This window comes from Salmo salar, chromosome 03, assembly GCF_965601325.2.
Source record: "Salmo salar chromosome 03, fSalSal1, whole genome shotgun sequence".
Taxonomy (NCBI): domain Eukaryota; kingdom Metazoa; phylum Chordata; class Actinopteri; order Salmoniformes; family Salmonidae; genus Salmo; species Salmo salar.
In genome coordinates, this window is record NC_138293.1 from 29,440,814 (window position 1) to 29,457,223 (window position 16,410).

A 16,410-nucleotide genomic window follows, 5' to 3' on the forward strand; every position below is an offset into this window, starting at 1 on the left:
CTACCTCAGGTGAGCAGAACCTCGAGACTTCCTTAGATTTTGTGCACCAGCTGTTGTTTATAAATATACGTAGGCCACCGCCCCTTGTTTTATTAGAGGCTGCTGTTCTATCCTGCCGAAAAAGCTGAAAACCCGCCAGCTGTATATTAATCATGTTGTCGTTCAGCCGCGACTCGGTGAAACATGAGCTATTACGGTTTTTAATGTCCCGTTGGTAGGATATACGTGCTCGTAGCCACGATTTTAAAAATAGCTATTTTTATTTCTCAACTGTTAATTGTAGCGCTGCTCCGATTTGAAGGTTGGGGGTTTGCCTGTCCTTGCAATTAATGTTAGCTTGCGCTTGTTAACATTTAGCTAGTGTCCGCTATGTAAATTCACTAGTATTTTATTTGTGTGTGTATGTGTGAGATATACAATCTCAGCAAAAAAAGAAACGTCCTCACTGTCAACTGCGTTTATTTTCAGCAAACTTATTAACATGTGTAACTATTTGTATGAACATAACAAGATTCAACAACTGAGACATAAACTGAACAAGTTCCACAGACATGTGACTAACATAAATTTAATAATGTGTCCCTGAACAAAGGGGGGATCAAAATCAAAAGTAACAGTCAGTATCTGGTGTGGCCACCAGCTGCATTAAGTACTGCAGTGCATCTCCTCGAGATGTTACCCCACTCTTCCACCAAGGCACCTGCAAGTTCCCGAACATTTCTGGGGGAATGGCCCTAGCCCTCACCCTCCAATCCAACAGGTCCCAGACGTGCTCATTGGGATTGAGATCCGGGCTCTTCGCTGGCCATGGCAGAACACTGACATTCCTGTCTTGCAGGAAATCACGCACAGAACGAGCAGTATGGCTGGTGGCATTGTCATGCTGGAGGATCATGTCAGCATGAGTCTGCAGGAGGGGTACCACATGAGGGAGGAGGATGTCTTCCCTGTAACGCACAGCGTTGAGATTGCCTGCAATGACAACAAGCTCAGTCCGATGATGCTGTGACACACCGCCCCAGACCATGACGGACCCTCCACCTCCAAATCCATCCCTCTCCAGAGTACAGGCCTCGGTGTAATGCTCATTCCTTCAACGATAAACGCGAATCCGACCATCACCCCTTGTGAGACAAAACCGCAACTCGTCAGTGAAGAGCACTTTTTGCCAGTCCTGTCTGATCCAGCGACGGTGGGTTTGTGCCCATAGGCGTCGTTGTTGCCGGTGATGTCTGGTGAGGACCTGCCTTTCAACAGGCCTACAAGCCCTCAGTCCAGCATCTCTCAGCCAGTTTTCAGCTGTGCTAACATAATTGCAAAAGGGTTTTCTAATGATCAATTAGCCTTTTAAAATGATAAACTTGGATTATCTAACAACAACAACAGCAACACATGACAACACAGCATGGTAGCAACACAACATGGTAGCATAATGGTACAAACATTATTGGGCACAGACAACAGCACAAAGGGCAAGAAGGTAGAGACAACAATACATCACGCAAAGCAGCCACAACTGTCAGTAAGTGTCCATGATAAAGTCTTTGAATGAAGAGATTGAGATAAAATTGCAGCGAACTGAAAAGAGGAGTGACCCAGGGATGTGTGTGCTTTGGGGACCTTTAACAGAATGTGACTGGCAGAACGGGTGTTGTATGTGGAGGATGAGGGCTGCAGTAGATATCTCAGATAGGAGGGAGTGAGGCCTTAGAGGGTTTTATAAATAAGCATCAACCAGTGGGTCTTGCGACGGGTATACAGAGATGACCAGTTTACAGAGGAGTATAGAGGTGCTGAAAGAAGGGAGCATGGCAGCACCGGCGGCTCGATACTGGGTTACCTGAAGTTCCACGCGGATGGAAGTCGTCATGTTGGAGGACATGAAGATGGCGAGATGAAGCGAGGCAGAAAGAAGGGCGCGAGGTGCAAACCCGAACCAACCTACGAAATACAAGCAGAGTACTTTGTCCTTTGGGTCAAGTACAGGAGAGAGAAATGCATGGAATACTGCAGTCTACCGGGAATTGTTGTTAGCTAGCTAGCCAGGTAACATGGTACACCTTGGCTCTGCACACATTTGGATGGCACAAGAAAAATTGAGGGATAAGATGGCCTACTCAGATGCTTCAAAGGTAGGATGCATATGCCTAATCAATGTAATTTTAAGATTCATCTGGTGTTTGTCGTTCTGTTTTGGTGGCTAACTTTTGGGAACAGTGTGTGCGGGTGAGAGAGAGAAGTGTGTGTGTGTGTGTAAGGAAGGAAGCGTGTGTAAAGTTGTCTGAAGAGTAGGCTAAAGATGGTTTCCTATAGGCCTAGTGTGTTTTCCTCTTACTGTACAATCAAAATGCACGTCATTGTCATGCAGATCATTTTGCATTCATATCCCTTTCAATATTCTAACTGCCAAATCACAGGTCGGCCTTTGGATATGAGCAAGTCAGCTATTTTCTGTAGTACAGCTTTTTACATTATACTGTGAAAAGTACAGTGTTTCCTCTAATTAATAAAAAACTAGACGGGGAGAATCTAAAATTCCGAAAGATGTCACGGCGTGGGCCCCACATTGATTTTGTTATGAGTCGCTCAGATAGCATAAGAACATGGCATAAGCCATGGCAAAATGGGTAGAATTGCAGGAGTTTTGCTTTAAAACAGCAATATTTTGTCTCTGCAGCCAAAAGGGCCTCTAAAATGTGAGGTCAGAGTTCGCTCCATTGACCACAGCTGTGCTATCACAATACTATTCGTGACACTTGGCCTGGTATTACATTGTTAGTCAAATTTTGGTATTCTGAAAATAGGGAAATTTTCTTGTATTTTACACAGATTTTTTTGCAAGTTTACGTGCAAACATTTTGTCACCTTTTTGGGCCCTCACCAGTTTGCATCCTTGTCTTTCTCGCTCGCTCTCTCAGGGGGCGTGCAAGAGGGAGAGCGGTTGTGGAGGAGGAGGAGGACAGCAGCATGGACGGGACGGAGGCAGACACAACAGGTGAGTCAGTCTTCCTCTCCCTCTCCTATGTGAGACCTATATAGTCTATTTTGAGCTCCAGCTGAGCTGAGAGCTGACACATCCTGTCTCATAGGAGCTCTCAGGGGGCAGTGGAGTGGTTCCCCCCCAATCCTGGAGAGGGAGGGATGAGAGCATGCAGATATCTGAAGACTTCCAGTCATTGTTGCAAAGCTAGTTAGCATTGGCTCGCAAAACTGCCTGTAACTTTCTTCATACTGGACACAGAGACACAAAAATTCTTGAGAATATCTGACTCTCCCTCTCTTTGCTTTCCCTCCCTCTGCCCTCTCCTTTCTGGATTTCCCCTCTCTCTCCTCTCCCCCTTCTCTCTCTCCCTGCTCTGAGATTGGCATAGAGAGGTGCAGAGCAGGAGGGAGCCCAAGGCTAATGCCCTCTAAAAGCTTTTCAAAATCCCATCACTCTTCCCCCAGCCCATTTAGATGCTTCTCTATGTGTGTACATCACGTGACCTGCCCCCAGTTCCCATACAGCTCAGAGCTGTCATGGACTTGGGCTATCTATGTACAGGGCATTTGAAAAGTATTTAGACCCCTTCCCTTTTCCACGTTTTGTAAAGTTACAGCCTTATTTAGATTCTTTTTTATCCCCTCATAAATCTACACACAATACCCCATCATGACGATACCTTATTTACATAAGTATTCAGACCCTTTGATCATCCTTGAGATGTTTCTTCAACTTGGAGTCCACCTGTGGTAAATTCAACTGATTGGAAACTACTTGGAAAGGCACACACCTGTTTATATAAGGTCCCATAGTTGTCAGAGCAAAAACCAAGCAATGAGATTGAAGGATTTTTTTTCCCAGATCTGGGAAAGGATACCAACACATTTCTGCAGCATTGAAGGTCCCCAAGAACACAGTGGCATCCATCATTCTTAATTGGAAGAAGTTTGGAACTGCCAAGACTGGCCAAACTGAGCAATCGGGGGAGAAGGGCCTTGGTCAGGGAGGTGACCAAGAACCCGATGGTCACTCTGACCGAGCTCTAGAATTCCTTTGTGGAGATGGGAGAACCTTCCAGAAGGACAACCATCTCTGCAGCACTCCACCAATCAGGCCTTTATGGTAGAGTGGCCAGACTGAAGCCACTCCTCAGTAAAAGGCACATGACAGCCCACTTGGACTTCGCCAAATGATACCTAAAGGTCTCTGACTATGAGAAACAAGATTCTCTGGTCTGATGAAACAAAGCTTGAACTCTCTGGCCTGAATGCCAAGCGCCACATCTGGAGGAAACCAGGCACCATCCCTACGGTGAAGCGTGTTGACAGCATGTTGTGGGGATGTTTTTCAGTCGCAGGGACTGGGAGACTAGTCAGGATCGAGGGAAAGTTGAATGGAACAAAGTACAGATATCCTTAATGAAAACCTGCTCTAGAGCGCTCAGGACCTCAGATTGTGGCGAAGGTTCACCTTCCAACAGGACAGCAACCCTAAGCACACAGCCAAGACAACGCAGGAGTGGCTTTGGGACAAGTCTCTGAATGTCCTTGAGTGGCCCAGCCAAAGCCGGGACTTGAACTCAAACGTTTTTTTCAGATCTCTGAATCTCCATCCAACCTGATCTCTGGATCTCCATCCAAACTGATCTCTGGATCTCCATCCAACCTGATCTCTGGATCCCCATCCAACCTGATCTCTGGATCCCCATCCAACCTGATCTCCATCCAACCTGATCTCTGGATCCCCATCCAACCTGACAGACCTTGAGAGGATCTGCAGAGAAGAATGGGAGAACTCCCCAAATACAGGTGTGCCAAGCTTGTATTGACATACCCAAGAAGACTCGAGGCTGTAATCGCTGACAAAGGTGCTTCAACAAAGTACTGAGTAAAAGGTCTGAATACTTATGTAAGTGTGATATATCATTTTTTTAATATATACATTTGCAGAATTTCTAAACTTTTCTTGCATTATGGGGTATTGTGTGTAGGTTGATGAAGAACAAACAATTTAATCAATTTTAAAATAAGGCTGTAACTTCACAAAATGTGGAAAAGGGGTCTGAATACTTTCCAAATGCACTGTGGTTGGACGGTGCTATATAGTTGGGAGTGATTTGTCTTCTCTCAGCCCTAGAGCTTGTAGGCGTTTCAAAGGGTGTGTGTGCATGCATTTGGGAGTGGGATATGTTATTTTATCTTGCTTAAACAATGGGTATGGATTTTTTTTTTGGTCGACGTTCCCAATTTTTATGAACAAGTTACACCATCACGATTGTTATTTATCTCACCGGCTGGCTTCTAGAGCTCCAATAGGGGTGTTCTGGTGAATGGAGTCGGACTGCATTACTGTCTGCTTTCTCTTCAGGCAGTTGGAACTAAAGGATCTTCACTCGCAATGTGTCTTTGCAATAGTCGTGGCCCTTTGTTGTGTGCACAACTGAGTTCAACAACAGAAAAAGTCAACACTGAGGTCGTGACATGACCTTTAGTACCAATCCTTCCTGTGTCTGTCTGACTCCTTTCATGACACCATGTGTTTGGGTCACATTACCTTTCCTTTCATGCTTGTTGCCATAGTAATTGTCTCAATAGGTTATTAATACATTGCTGACCTTCAAACCTAAACAATGAACATACCTTGGAGAAGACCTTTGACCTTTGGGACTAAATACATCTATTTAACCCCTAATTGCCAGTGGCATTGACATGTTAGCTAAATGCTCATCAAAACTACAAACCACCAATAGATGCAATGTAACTACAAGTGCAGGCCAGCCACAGACATGTCAAAACTCAACCAAAACCCCAAACCACTGAGGTTACTTGTCCAATGTTCAAAGTGTCTGTGTAAAAGGCCATGGCCACTATTCAGGTTTCTAATAACCCTCTGTTCTGTTTGTCTGAAGTGATGTGAGTAATTGGTGTTTTTGTCGACGTTGTTATTGTCGCATGTGACTGGAAATCTGCCTGTGGGCTCCCCTTGGGTTTACTGCAATCAGCACTCCAGCATATGCTCTCCATATTCCCACCATCATCCCTTTCTCTACCTAAGGGTGTTTCTGTTTCTGACCTGGAACTGAAGACAACCTTCCAGTCCTCTGTCAACCCGTGTCGATCACAGACTTAATGCCTGTATTCACATCTGATCTGACATTTGGTAGATGGATCATCACTTCAGGGCACAGATGTACACGACTGATAGGAATCTATGGAAATGTACCGGTTAGATTCTATGCCTAGATATTCATGCTTCTCTGCCTCTAAACCCCATCCTCTGTGTCTTTGCACCATCAGATACTCCAGCCCAGCAGCAGGTGGACAGTGTGGAGGTGGTTACCACTGCGGGTCCGGGGGAGGCCGAGGAGAAGCCCCACTCTCCCCACATCCAGAACCCTCAGACTGGGGATGCAGCCGAACCCTCAGCCGCTGGCCCTGCTACTACCAGAGGAGCCAGAAGCAGGTCAGTCAGAGAGGCCTACGTCAAGTCTTCATGTTTGTATGCTGTCTGTCTGTATGTTTGTGTATATTTGTTAATGAGATATGTATAGGGTCCGTCTGTCAGTATACATGCATATAGGCTTCTCTGCTTGCATGCCTATTCTCGTTAATGCACAAACACAAATGCACAGCGCACCCCCCCCAGGTGTCACTCTGTTAAAGGTTGTAATCAATCTCCCAGACTGACTGCACTGTCGATGTTGCTGATGGAGGGGCAGTCAGGCCAGACAGGCAGAATCTCTCCAGGGATCGTATTCATCTTATTAACAAGCCTATCTCCTCTAGAAGCCAACCTGATAAATATTTGCTGCCTGCGCTGGTCTGATCTGCCTGGCTCGCTTTACTTTCTCCCTCACACACTGACTCCCAGCCTCTCTGCCTATCTCTCTATGGTGGCTCGAGATCCTCTGTTTTGGACCCTCGAATACATGGCTGTGGCTTGATCAGTTGATTGAGTATAGGTTGATCAAAGGTCTATGTGTAACTTTCAATTCCGACAGATTTTTGTTGTAAGAATATATTGCCATGTGTGTGTACAGTATGTGCGTGTACTTGCTTTGCTTGCACCTGACCAGGCCATACAAAGATAATTAATTCACGACCAGCCAGTGACCATTTCCATCTTTGTCATTTAGCAGACGCTCTTATCCAGAGCGACTTACTGTAGTGAGTTCATACATTTTCCTACTTTTACGTACTGCATGCATAGCTGAATGTCCCATATATAATTAACTCTCTCGCTCTCTCTCGCTCTCTCTCGCTCTCTCTCGCTCTCTCTCTCTCGCTCTCTCTCGCTCTCTCTCGCTCTCTCTCTCTCTCTCTCTCTCTCCTCTCTCAGTGAGCAGCTCTGTGCCTTCTGTTACTGTGACGGCCGCAGTCTGCTGGGTCAGGGGGATCTCCGAGTGTTTGACTCCTCGCCTGGATACGAGCGCAACGCGACAGGCGGAGTAGGCCAGTCCAACGACCACAGGAAGGCCAGCAAAGGCCAAGGCAGCGCTGACAGCGGTGGTGACAGAACCACTAAGCCCAGTGACTCGGCCGGAGAGGCCAGCTCAGGACAGAGGGGCACACAGGAGTAAGTAGAGCTGGCTGGCAAAGGGTCTGGCTGAGCAGGGACGGTGAGATCTGTGATGGCCTCTGTAGCCGGTTAATGAGCTGTATGTAAACGAGAGCTGGCCTGGTCTGGCTGAGCAGGGACGGTGAGATCTGTGATGGCCTCTGTAGCCGGTTAATGAGCTGTATGTAAACGAGAGCTGGCCTGGTCTGGCTGAGCAGGGACGGTGAGATCTGTGATGGCCTCTGTAGCCGGTTAATGAGCTGTATGAAAACGAGAGCTGGCCTGGTCTGGCTGAGCAGGGACGGTGAGATCTGTGATGGCCTCTGTAGCCGGTTAATGAGCTGTATGAAAACGAGAGCTGGCCTGGTCTGGCTGAGCAGGGACGGTGAGATCTGTGATGGCCTCTGTAGCCGGTTAATGAGCTGTATGAAAACGAGAGCTGGCCTGGTCTGGCTGAGCAGGGACGGTGAGATCTGTGATGGCCTCTGTAGCCGGTTAATGAGCTGTATGAAAACGAGATCTGGGCTCTGCTGCTACTGTCCAATACAGACGCACAGACTTTGAGTGAGAAACATGACACATGAGCATAAAAACAAAGGAACACGTATCAAATGAAGATGAAGAATGAAGATGTGTGTGCAGTGTCGTTATAGGACGTGATTTAGCTGGCAGCTGAGATCTGTAATCTCAGAGTTGATGTGTGGAATAAGTGCTTTGTGTATTTCAGAGGAAGGGTCTGAGTGCCTATATGAATGCTAGCACTCTGCTCTTGAAGGCTAAATTGGTGCCGCTCTGCTCCACCTTAGCAAGCCTTTTCTGCCTACTGTGGTCCCCAGGGGCCCTATGATGCCACGTAGAGTAGCTCTAACATGTGAGCGTTTGCACTGTGTGTGTGTGTGTGTGCGCGCGCGTGCGCTGTACATTTGTGTGTGTGCGTACTGTGCACTGTGCCAACAAAGGAACCTCCCTGGACGTGTTTTGGACAGCTGCCTAATTTGTTTTGGCTCTTTTGGAGCCAATAGAGCATCTCCCTGGGGTCCCTGTGACGTAATGTAATGTGCAGAGAGAGCAGAGCACTAACACACACACACCGCAACTCCCCTGGCAGCGGGCTAACGCCAGCCAAGCATTGTTGTGTTGGAGCAGTGTGATTGGCCATCGGGTCTCTAGACTTGACTGGTCCATGGAGAGAGAGTGCGGGTGGGGAGAGGGAGAGGGAGAGAAACAGAGGATGTGGAAGAGGGAGGAGGAGGACCATATAAACAAAAAGGATGGTGGCATCTGTATTTATTATGGATCCCCATTAGCTGTTGCCAAGGCAGCAGCTACTCTTCCTGGGGTCCAGCAAAATGAAGGCAGTTATACAATTTAAAAAACATTACAATACATTCACAACAGATTTCACAACACATTAAGTGTGTGCCCTCAGGCCACTACTCTACTACCACATATCTACAACACAAAATCCACGTGTGTATAGTGTTTTTTTTAATCGTGCGTCTCTTCTTAGTCCACGCTGTTCCATAAGGTGCATTGAATACTAAACCTATATTGCACAATATATAAACTCCTGTCAGAAGAGCCATAACAATGACAAGGCATTTACAGGGAATATGATTCTAACTTTCTCCATCATCATCATCATCATCATCATCCTAGACCTCAGTCTTTCCGTTTTTGGCTGTTTGTGTGTTTACTGTTTACTGAAACCAACTAGGGTCCTTATAAATGCTAATTCCCTCTCGCCACATTTTCCGCATGCTTTGCGGCTCACTAGAGCAAGCCATGGACTCTGGGAACCGCTTCCCTTTCAGCAGATTTTATGAGACTGAACAGCCAGCCTCTTGTGTGTCACAGCCAAATAATACGACCCCCTCCCACCCCCTTTTTCTCCTCTTCTGCTCTCTCCCTCTCCTCTCTGCATTAGTTCTTCTCCTTAATCCTTTACGGTCTTCTCCTCCCAGGTTGCTTCACTTTGCTTCATCAACTGTTTCTACCTCTGCCTCATCTCCAGTTGTCTTTGCCCATCTCTCTCTTCATCTCTCTTCCAGTGGAGCTGAGAGCTATGGGGAGTTACCAGACCCAGACAAGGCAAGCAGGTTCTGGGATGAGCTGGCTCAAGTGGGCCTCCCAGGAGACGTGGACATCCAGTCTCTCTTTGAGGAGTCGGGGCAGTGCTGGGCGCATCACCGCTGTGCATTATGGTCGCAGGGTGTGTGCGTGGGCGAGGGACAATCACTGCTCAACGTGGACAGATCCATCGACTCAGGTAGCACAGAGGTGAGCAGCCCACATTCCACTCCTGATAAAACATGTCTATAAAGTGAATGGGATTATACTCTAGAGCAGTGGTATTCAAACTTTTTCAGTGTGGACCACATTTTTTCCCCCCAAGAATTTCTTGCAAGCCCATCCCAAATCTAATGACACAACCTTAGTCTGTAAGGTTTTTACATCAACAAATTACCTTCAATTCACTGCATTTTCATCTCTTATCAAAATGAAAAGAAACCAATAAATACATTTACTCAATAAAAATATTTTTCAAATTCTCTTTCTCAACGTTTTTATAATCTGTACTCTTAATTTTGTGTTCCCCGACTTTGAATACCACTGCTCTAGAGAATAGGATTTTAACTGTCTCGTGAGTTGTCAGTGTCTACAGTAAATACAGTAGGACTTTGCACTGGCTTATGAAGATGCCTTAACAGTGTGTCCATAGTGAATAAGAGTTAACATGGGGCCTGTAATGAATGACAGCAGCAGGAAGGGGGTGTTCCAGTGAGAGACTGATAGGGAGGGGGAGAGAGGAGGAGGGGGGAGGGAGAGACTGGTGAGGTGTTGGATCAGGCCGGCTGGTAAAGGTCGCCCCTGGCAGCACTGCTCTCTCCTCTCTCAGCTGTGAAATGGAAAAGGTCATGCCACTCAACAGTGAAGGCTGTATAGAGTCATGGTGGCTTAGCTCGGTGCCTACTGTAGCATTAGCACCAACACAACTCACAGACCCCTGACTGGGTGGTTGCGTCCCAAATGGCACCCTATTCCCTATATAGTGCACTACTTTTGACTTGGGCCTACAGGGAATAGGGATCATTTGGGGCACATCCCATATGTCTGGCACCCCCCTTGCCTGCTAGACCATCAGCAAATCACCAGCTCCTTTTCAAGTGTCTAAACATCCATCCCCCTTCATCTGCAATGGTTGGAAAAGACTTGAAGTGTGATAGCAATATGCTGGAAGCTCATCAGTAGACTGGCTTTCGCCTGGTCAGTTTGTTCAGATCATGGCAGATGAATGCGCGGAGACATGACTCAGTGTGTTTGGGGAATAACTTCTGAGGGAATCTAAAGTTCTATTAGCATATGATATGACACTCTGGAAGGGAAGTGTTAGCATCAATGGGCTAATCATGGTGTGACAAAGGGAACGTTTTTGATCTGGAAGAACTGAGAGCATTGATGGATCGTTTTAAAGGAAGCATGAAAGGATGGGGGAACCACGGACTTGCATGAGCAATGCTGCATTCTGTGGACAATACTTTAGAGAGGTCTTCCTTTGAAATCCTTTGTCCTTTGTTGTAGGAGTTTTTCATTTTGTCTGTAGATGCTGTAAGGGACTGGATTACCAGATTGTATCAATTTTAATCTAACTCAGTTTAGAGCATGTTACTGTAAAAGCACTTTGTCCTGGAGGCACATCCAGAGCACTCCTAGTGGCCAGTGATTTTAATGCAGGGAAACTAAAATCCGTTTGACCTCATTTCTACCAGCATGTCACCTGTGCAACTAGAGGCAACAAAACACTTGATCACCTTTAGTCCACACAAAGAAATCCATACAAAGCTCTCCCTCGCATTCCATTTGGCAAATCTGACCATAACTCTATCCTCCTGATTCCTGCTAAGAAGCAAAAACTCAAACAGGAAGTACCAGTGATGCACTCAATACGGAAGTGTTCCAATGAAGCGGATGCTACGCTACAGGACTGTTTTGCTAGCACAGACTGGAATATGTTCCGGGATTAATCTGATGGCATTGAGAAGTACACCTCAGTCAGAGGCTTAATTAATAAGTGCATTGACGACGTCGTCCCCACAGTGACCGTACGTACATATCCCAACTAGAAACCATGGATTATAGGCAACATCCGCACTTAGCTAAAGGCTTCTGCCTCTGCTTTCCAGGAGTGGGACACTAACCTGGATGCTTATAAGAAATCCAGCTACAACCTCTGAGCCATCAAACAGTAAAAACTTCAATACAGGATGTGGCAGGGCTTGCAAACTATCATGGATTACAAAGGGAAACCTAGCCGCGAGCTGCCCAGTGAGTACCGGACGACTGTGTGATCTCGCTCCCTGTAGCCGACGTGAATAACACCTTTTAAACAGGTCAACATTCACAGGGCCAGATGGATTACCAGGACGTGTACTCCGAACATGCGCTGACCAGCTGTCAAGTGTCTTCACTGACATTTTCAACCTCTCCCTGACCCAGTCTGTTATACCTATATGTTTCAAGCAGACCACCATAGACCCTGTGCCCAAGAATGCCAAGATAACCTGTCTAAATGACAATCACCCTGTAGCCATGAAGTGCTTTGTGGCTGAGGGGCATTGCTGCTGTCGGGTGCTTTAAAAAATGTTTTACAATGCAATCATCTTAAAGAATGGGATGGTTATTTTTCAAATGATTGAATAAATGTGTCATGTTGCCTCTTGTTGTCACCACAACTCTGAGGGGCTTTTTGCACATGAAATGCTTTGAAAGGCTGGTCATGACTCACAACACCATCCCAGACACCCTGGACCCTCTCAATTTGCATACAGATCGACAGATGGTGCATTCTCTATTGCACTCCACACTACCCACTCCCACCTGGATAAGAGGAACACCTATGTGAGAATGCTGTTCATTGACTACAGCTCAGCATTCAACACCATAGTGCCCTCCAAGCTCATCGCTAAGCTCAGGACCCAGGGACTGAACACCTGCCTGTGCAACTGGATCCTGGACTTCCTGATGGGCCGCCCCCAGAGAGTGAGGGTAGGCAACAACACATCCGCCAAGCTCGCCCTCAACACCGGGGCCCCTCAGGGGTGCGTGCTTAGTTCTATGGCTGCACGATTTGGACAAAATACAGTATCTTATTGCCATTTTTTGGGGCCAGATTGCGATTATGAATGGTGATTTTCAAACAAGTGTCAGGGTAGAGAACATCACTTCTAAAATGATATCATATGAATGAATGCACACTGTGCTAACTGAATACAAAACAAAATGAAACAAATACTTTCCAACATTGTCACTGGCTACATATGATAATAGGATTATTACACCTAATATTAACCAACAAATGTTTTACATGCGCATCAAAATATAGTGTGATTTAATCGCAGCAGTAATTAATGAATTAATAACACGAGTTCCCATTTCCTATTTTACCATTATGAATTCTTAAATAACCTAGGTTAATTATTTATTCAGGCAGCAATAGGCTGCAGATGGAATAGGAAGCTTATGATTGTGTAATTATGTATAAGTAGGCTCAATCATTATTATAATTGAAATGATAAGTGTCTTAACATGTAACACACACAGCCTACCGATTGCAAGGTGCCGTTAGTGTCTGAAGCATTGAAGTCTGGTCCAGTCACTCAACGCAACATGTTTCAACATCTCCCTTGTTTTTGTATTGGTGTTGGGATGGCGAATATGTGCGAGATGGAATCTTGTATCTTCTTGAAGCCGTCTTTGCTGACTGTAAATAGGAACCACGTTTTTGGCTATGTGATAGCTTCCTGTTTCGCCCACACGACACCATACATTCTGTCTGCTATCTACCCAGTACAGTTGAAACCGGGATTCATCAGTGAAGAGCACACTTATCCAGCGTGCCAGTGGCCATCAAAAGTGAGCATTTGCCCACTGAGGTTGGTTACGACGCCAAACGGCAGTTCTGGTCAAGATCCTGGTGAGGACGACGAGCACGCAGATGACCTTCCCTGAGACTGTTTCGGACAGTTTGTGCAGAAATTCTTCGGTTGTGGAAACCTACAGTTTCATCAGCTGTCCGGGTGGTTGGTCTCAGACGATCCCACCGGTGAAGAAGCTGGATGTGGAGATCCTGGCCTGGCATAGTTACACATGGTCTGCGGTTGTGAGGCCGGTTGGACGTACTGCCAAATTCTCTAAAGTGCCGTTGGAGGCGGCTTATGGTTGAGAAATGAACATTCAATTCTCTGGCAACAGCTCTGGTGGACATTCATGCAGTCAGCATGCCAATTGTGCGCGCTCCCTCAACCTGAGACATCTGTGGCATTGTGTTGTGTGACACAACTGCAATTCTTTCTGTGGCCTTTGATTGTCCCCAGCACAACATGCACCTGTGTAATGATCACGCTGATATGCCACACCTGTCAGGTGGATGGATTATCTTGGCAAAGGAGAAATGCTGACTAACAGGGATGTAAAGAAATGTGTGCACAAAATTTAAGAAATGTTTTTTTTTTTTTTTTTGCGTATGGAACATTTCTGCAATCTTTAATTTCGGCTCATGAAACATGGCGCCAACCCTTAGCATGTTGAGTTTATATTTTTGTTCAGTATAAATACATTTGATTGACTCTCTTGTTTCCCCCTTCTTTAGCACTGTGCATACTGTAAGCGCCTTGGAGCCTCCATCAAGTGCTGTGCTGAAGGATGTGCTCGACTGTACCATTACCCATGTGCGGGGGCGGCAGGGACTTTTCAGGATATCAGGAGTCTCTCCCTCCTCTGTCCAGATCACATTGAACTGGCCATCAGCAGATGTGAGTCCAGCATTCTAAACATTCACTTGAAATAATTGAAGTAATGCTGTCATAAGTAGGACCAAGGAACAACTCCCTAGACACTAGCTACTCACAATCCCCATTCTATTCTCCATTTCTCTCTCTCCTTTCCTCCCCCTCCCCCTCTTAGTTCCAGACAACTTTATCTGTGCACTGTGTGACAGCCCTGGGGAGTTCCCTGACCAGCTATTCTGTACCAGCTGTGGGCAGCACTACCACGGGGCCTGCCTGGACATGGCTGTGACTCCGCTGAGGAGAGCCGGCTGGCAGTGCCCCGAGTGCAAGGTCTGCCAGACATGCAAGTGAGTCACCTTCCAACCGCCCCATCCGTCCACCCACACACCTGACCTGGCCCTGTATTGAGATTTGTGTGTCGGTGGCCATCAGGCATGGAGGTGGAAACTGTGTGATTTTTGTTTGTGCTTCCACTGTGGTTTGTGGGTAACGCACCCTCAGGCACTGCTCTTTCGTCTCGTACCTCAAACAGCCTGGTTACTGTTAGCAACCGAGTCCGCGATAAGTTCAGGTCGGCTCTGCAATACAGATTAGACCAACACACTGACCCTTTAGCTGTGACTTTGCAACAGTCGTTAGTTTTGAGGATTCGGGCACACATTTTCAACACAAGGGGCTACGCATAGAGTACATAGAGCCAAAGAATATATGTACAGCCCTCAAGTGTCCTTCTCCCTGTGTGCAGGAACCCAGGGGAGGACGATAAGATGTTGGTGTGTGACATGTGTGACAAAGGCTACCACACCTTCTGCCTGCAACCGGCCATCGACGACATCCCTACCAACGGATGGAGGTGTAAGGTATGTGGAAGACACTACAATACTGTGAAAGATAGACAACCTAGTGTAAGGTGCTGTATCAGGGTCAGAATTTAACGAGGACTTGGGGCAGAAATGCCCACTAAAGTTTCTTAAATGCCCCCTAAATTGTCATAACGAGGGCAAATAAATGCCCTTAAAAAAATGTATTGTAAGATATCACAAATTAAAACTATACACCGGCTGCAGTAGCGAGATCAAGCCCCCTCCCCCCCATCTCACACTGCCTGGGCACCTCAGGTAACAGAGAGGAAGAGGCGAAGCGAAAGAGTTCACTCCTGTCAAAGTTTGTCCACGGTAAGCAGACCTGCTCCCCTTTCTCAACAATTAGTTTTTATTGGCATTGAGTGATTTCTAATTTGAAAAACGACGCCGCAAACATCAGCGACAGCAGAAGTAGAAAAATATGTTAATAATAATGACCCACCGCCAGCCTCTACCCGCTGAGCAAGTCAACCGGCAAAACCACAGTAAAAAAAACCCACTACCATCAAGGGATGGAAGATTGATTGGGTGGGGGTTGAGACCATTCAAGATGGTTTCACTGTAATGTTCTGCAAAGCCTGCCATGAAAGTTTGGTACAAAAGACATCTAAGAGCTTTCTCGGGGCTATCGCTTTTGATTTTTTTGTGACATGGACTCAGTCAAAAAAAAAAATATGAGGCGCACAGTCACAAAGCAGCATATGGTCAGTTTAGTTCATTTGTCACTTAAACTAGTTTAAAAAATATATATATATATTTTTTTTTGCTTCAGCCAAGGTGGAATGGGCTTTTTTCACTAATGAACACTGTAAAAAGGGACAGGAGAATCCAGCTCAATACCAGCACGCGGACGGACCTAATGATCTTCTCGAAGGCCCACCAGAGGAAGAGATCAACCTTGTTCCATAAATGACTTAGTTGTCCTGTAATTATATTTATTTATGTGTTGCGAATAGCTGAATTTTAATACTGATCATTGGTGTGTCCAATTGTTAGGCATCACATTTAGGCAACTAACATCACAAATCATGTGGATTTCTACATATGTGATTTTTAAATTAATAATATAAAGTATGTTACAATGACATTAATTGAGTAAATGCTTGCTTTTTTTTTGCCAATACACGTCTTTAGAAACATTTCCACATTCGTTATTTACGCTTTTTTTTTTTTTACACAAATGAAAATGCCATGGAAACGCCTCAGAATGCCCCCTAAA

At 46.0% G+C, this 16,410-nt stretch overlaps 1 protein-coding gene across 6 annotated transcripts in view; it reads left to right on the plus strand.

The window, feature by feature from the left end:
- LOC106599252 (histone-lysine N-methyltransferase 2C) overlaps positions 1 to 16,410 on the plus strand; it is a 155,010-nt gene that overhangs the window by 11,822 nt on the left and 126,778 nt on the right. For all 6 annotated transcript variants that reach the window (XM_014190382.3, XM_014190383.3, XM_014190384.3 and 3 more), the window contains exons 3-9: positions 2,919 to 2,995; positions 6,280 to 6,445; positions 7,322 to 7,558; positions 9,592 to 9,820; positions 14,190 to 14,352; positions 14,504 to 14,675; positions 15,074 to 15,188. In XM_014190382.3, coding sequence (XP_014045857.3) covers positions 2,919 to 2,995; positions 6,280 to 6,445; positions 7,322 to 7,558; positions 9,592 to 9,820; positions 14,190 to 14,352; positions 14,504 to 14,675; positions 15,074 to 15,188 — 1,159 coding nt within the window. The remainder of the gene's footprint in view (positions 1 to 2,918; positions 2,996 to 6,279; positions 6,446 to 7,321; positions 7,559 to 9,591; positions 9,821 to 14,189; positions 14,353 to 14,503; positions 14,676 to 15,073; positions 15,189 to 16,410) is intronic.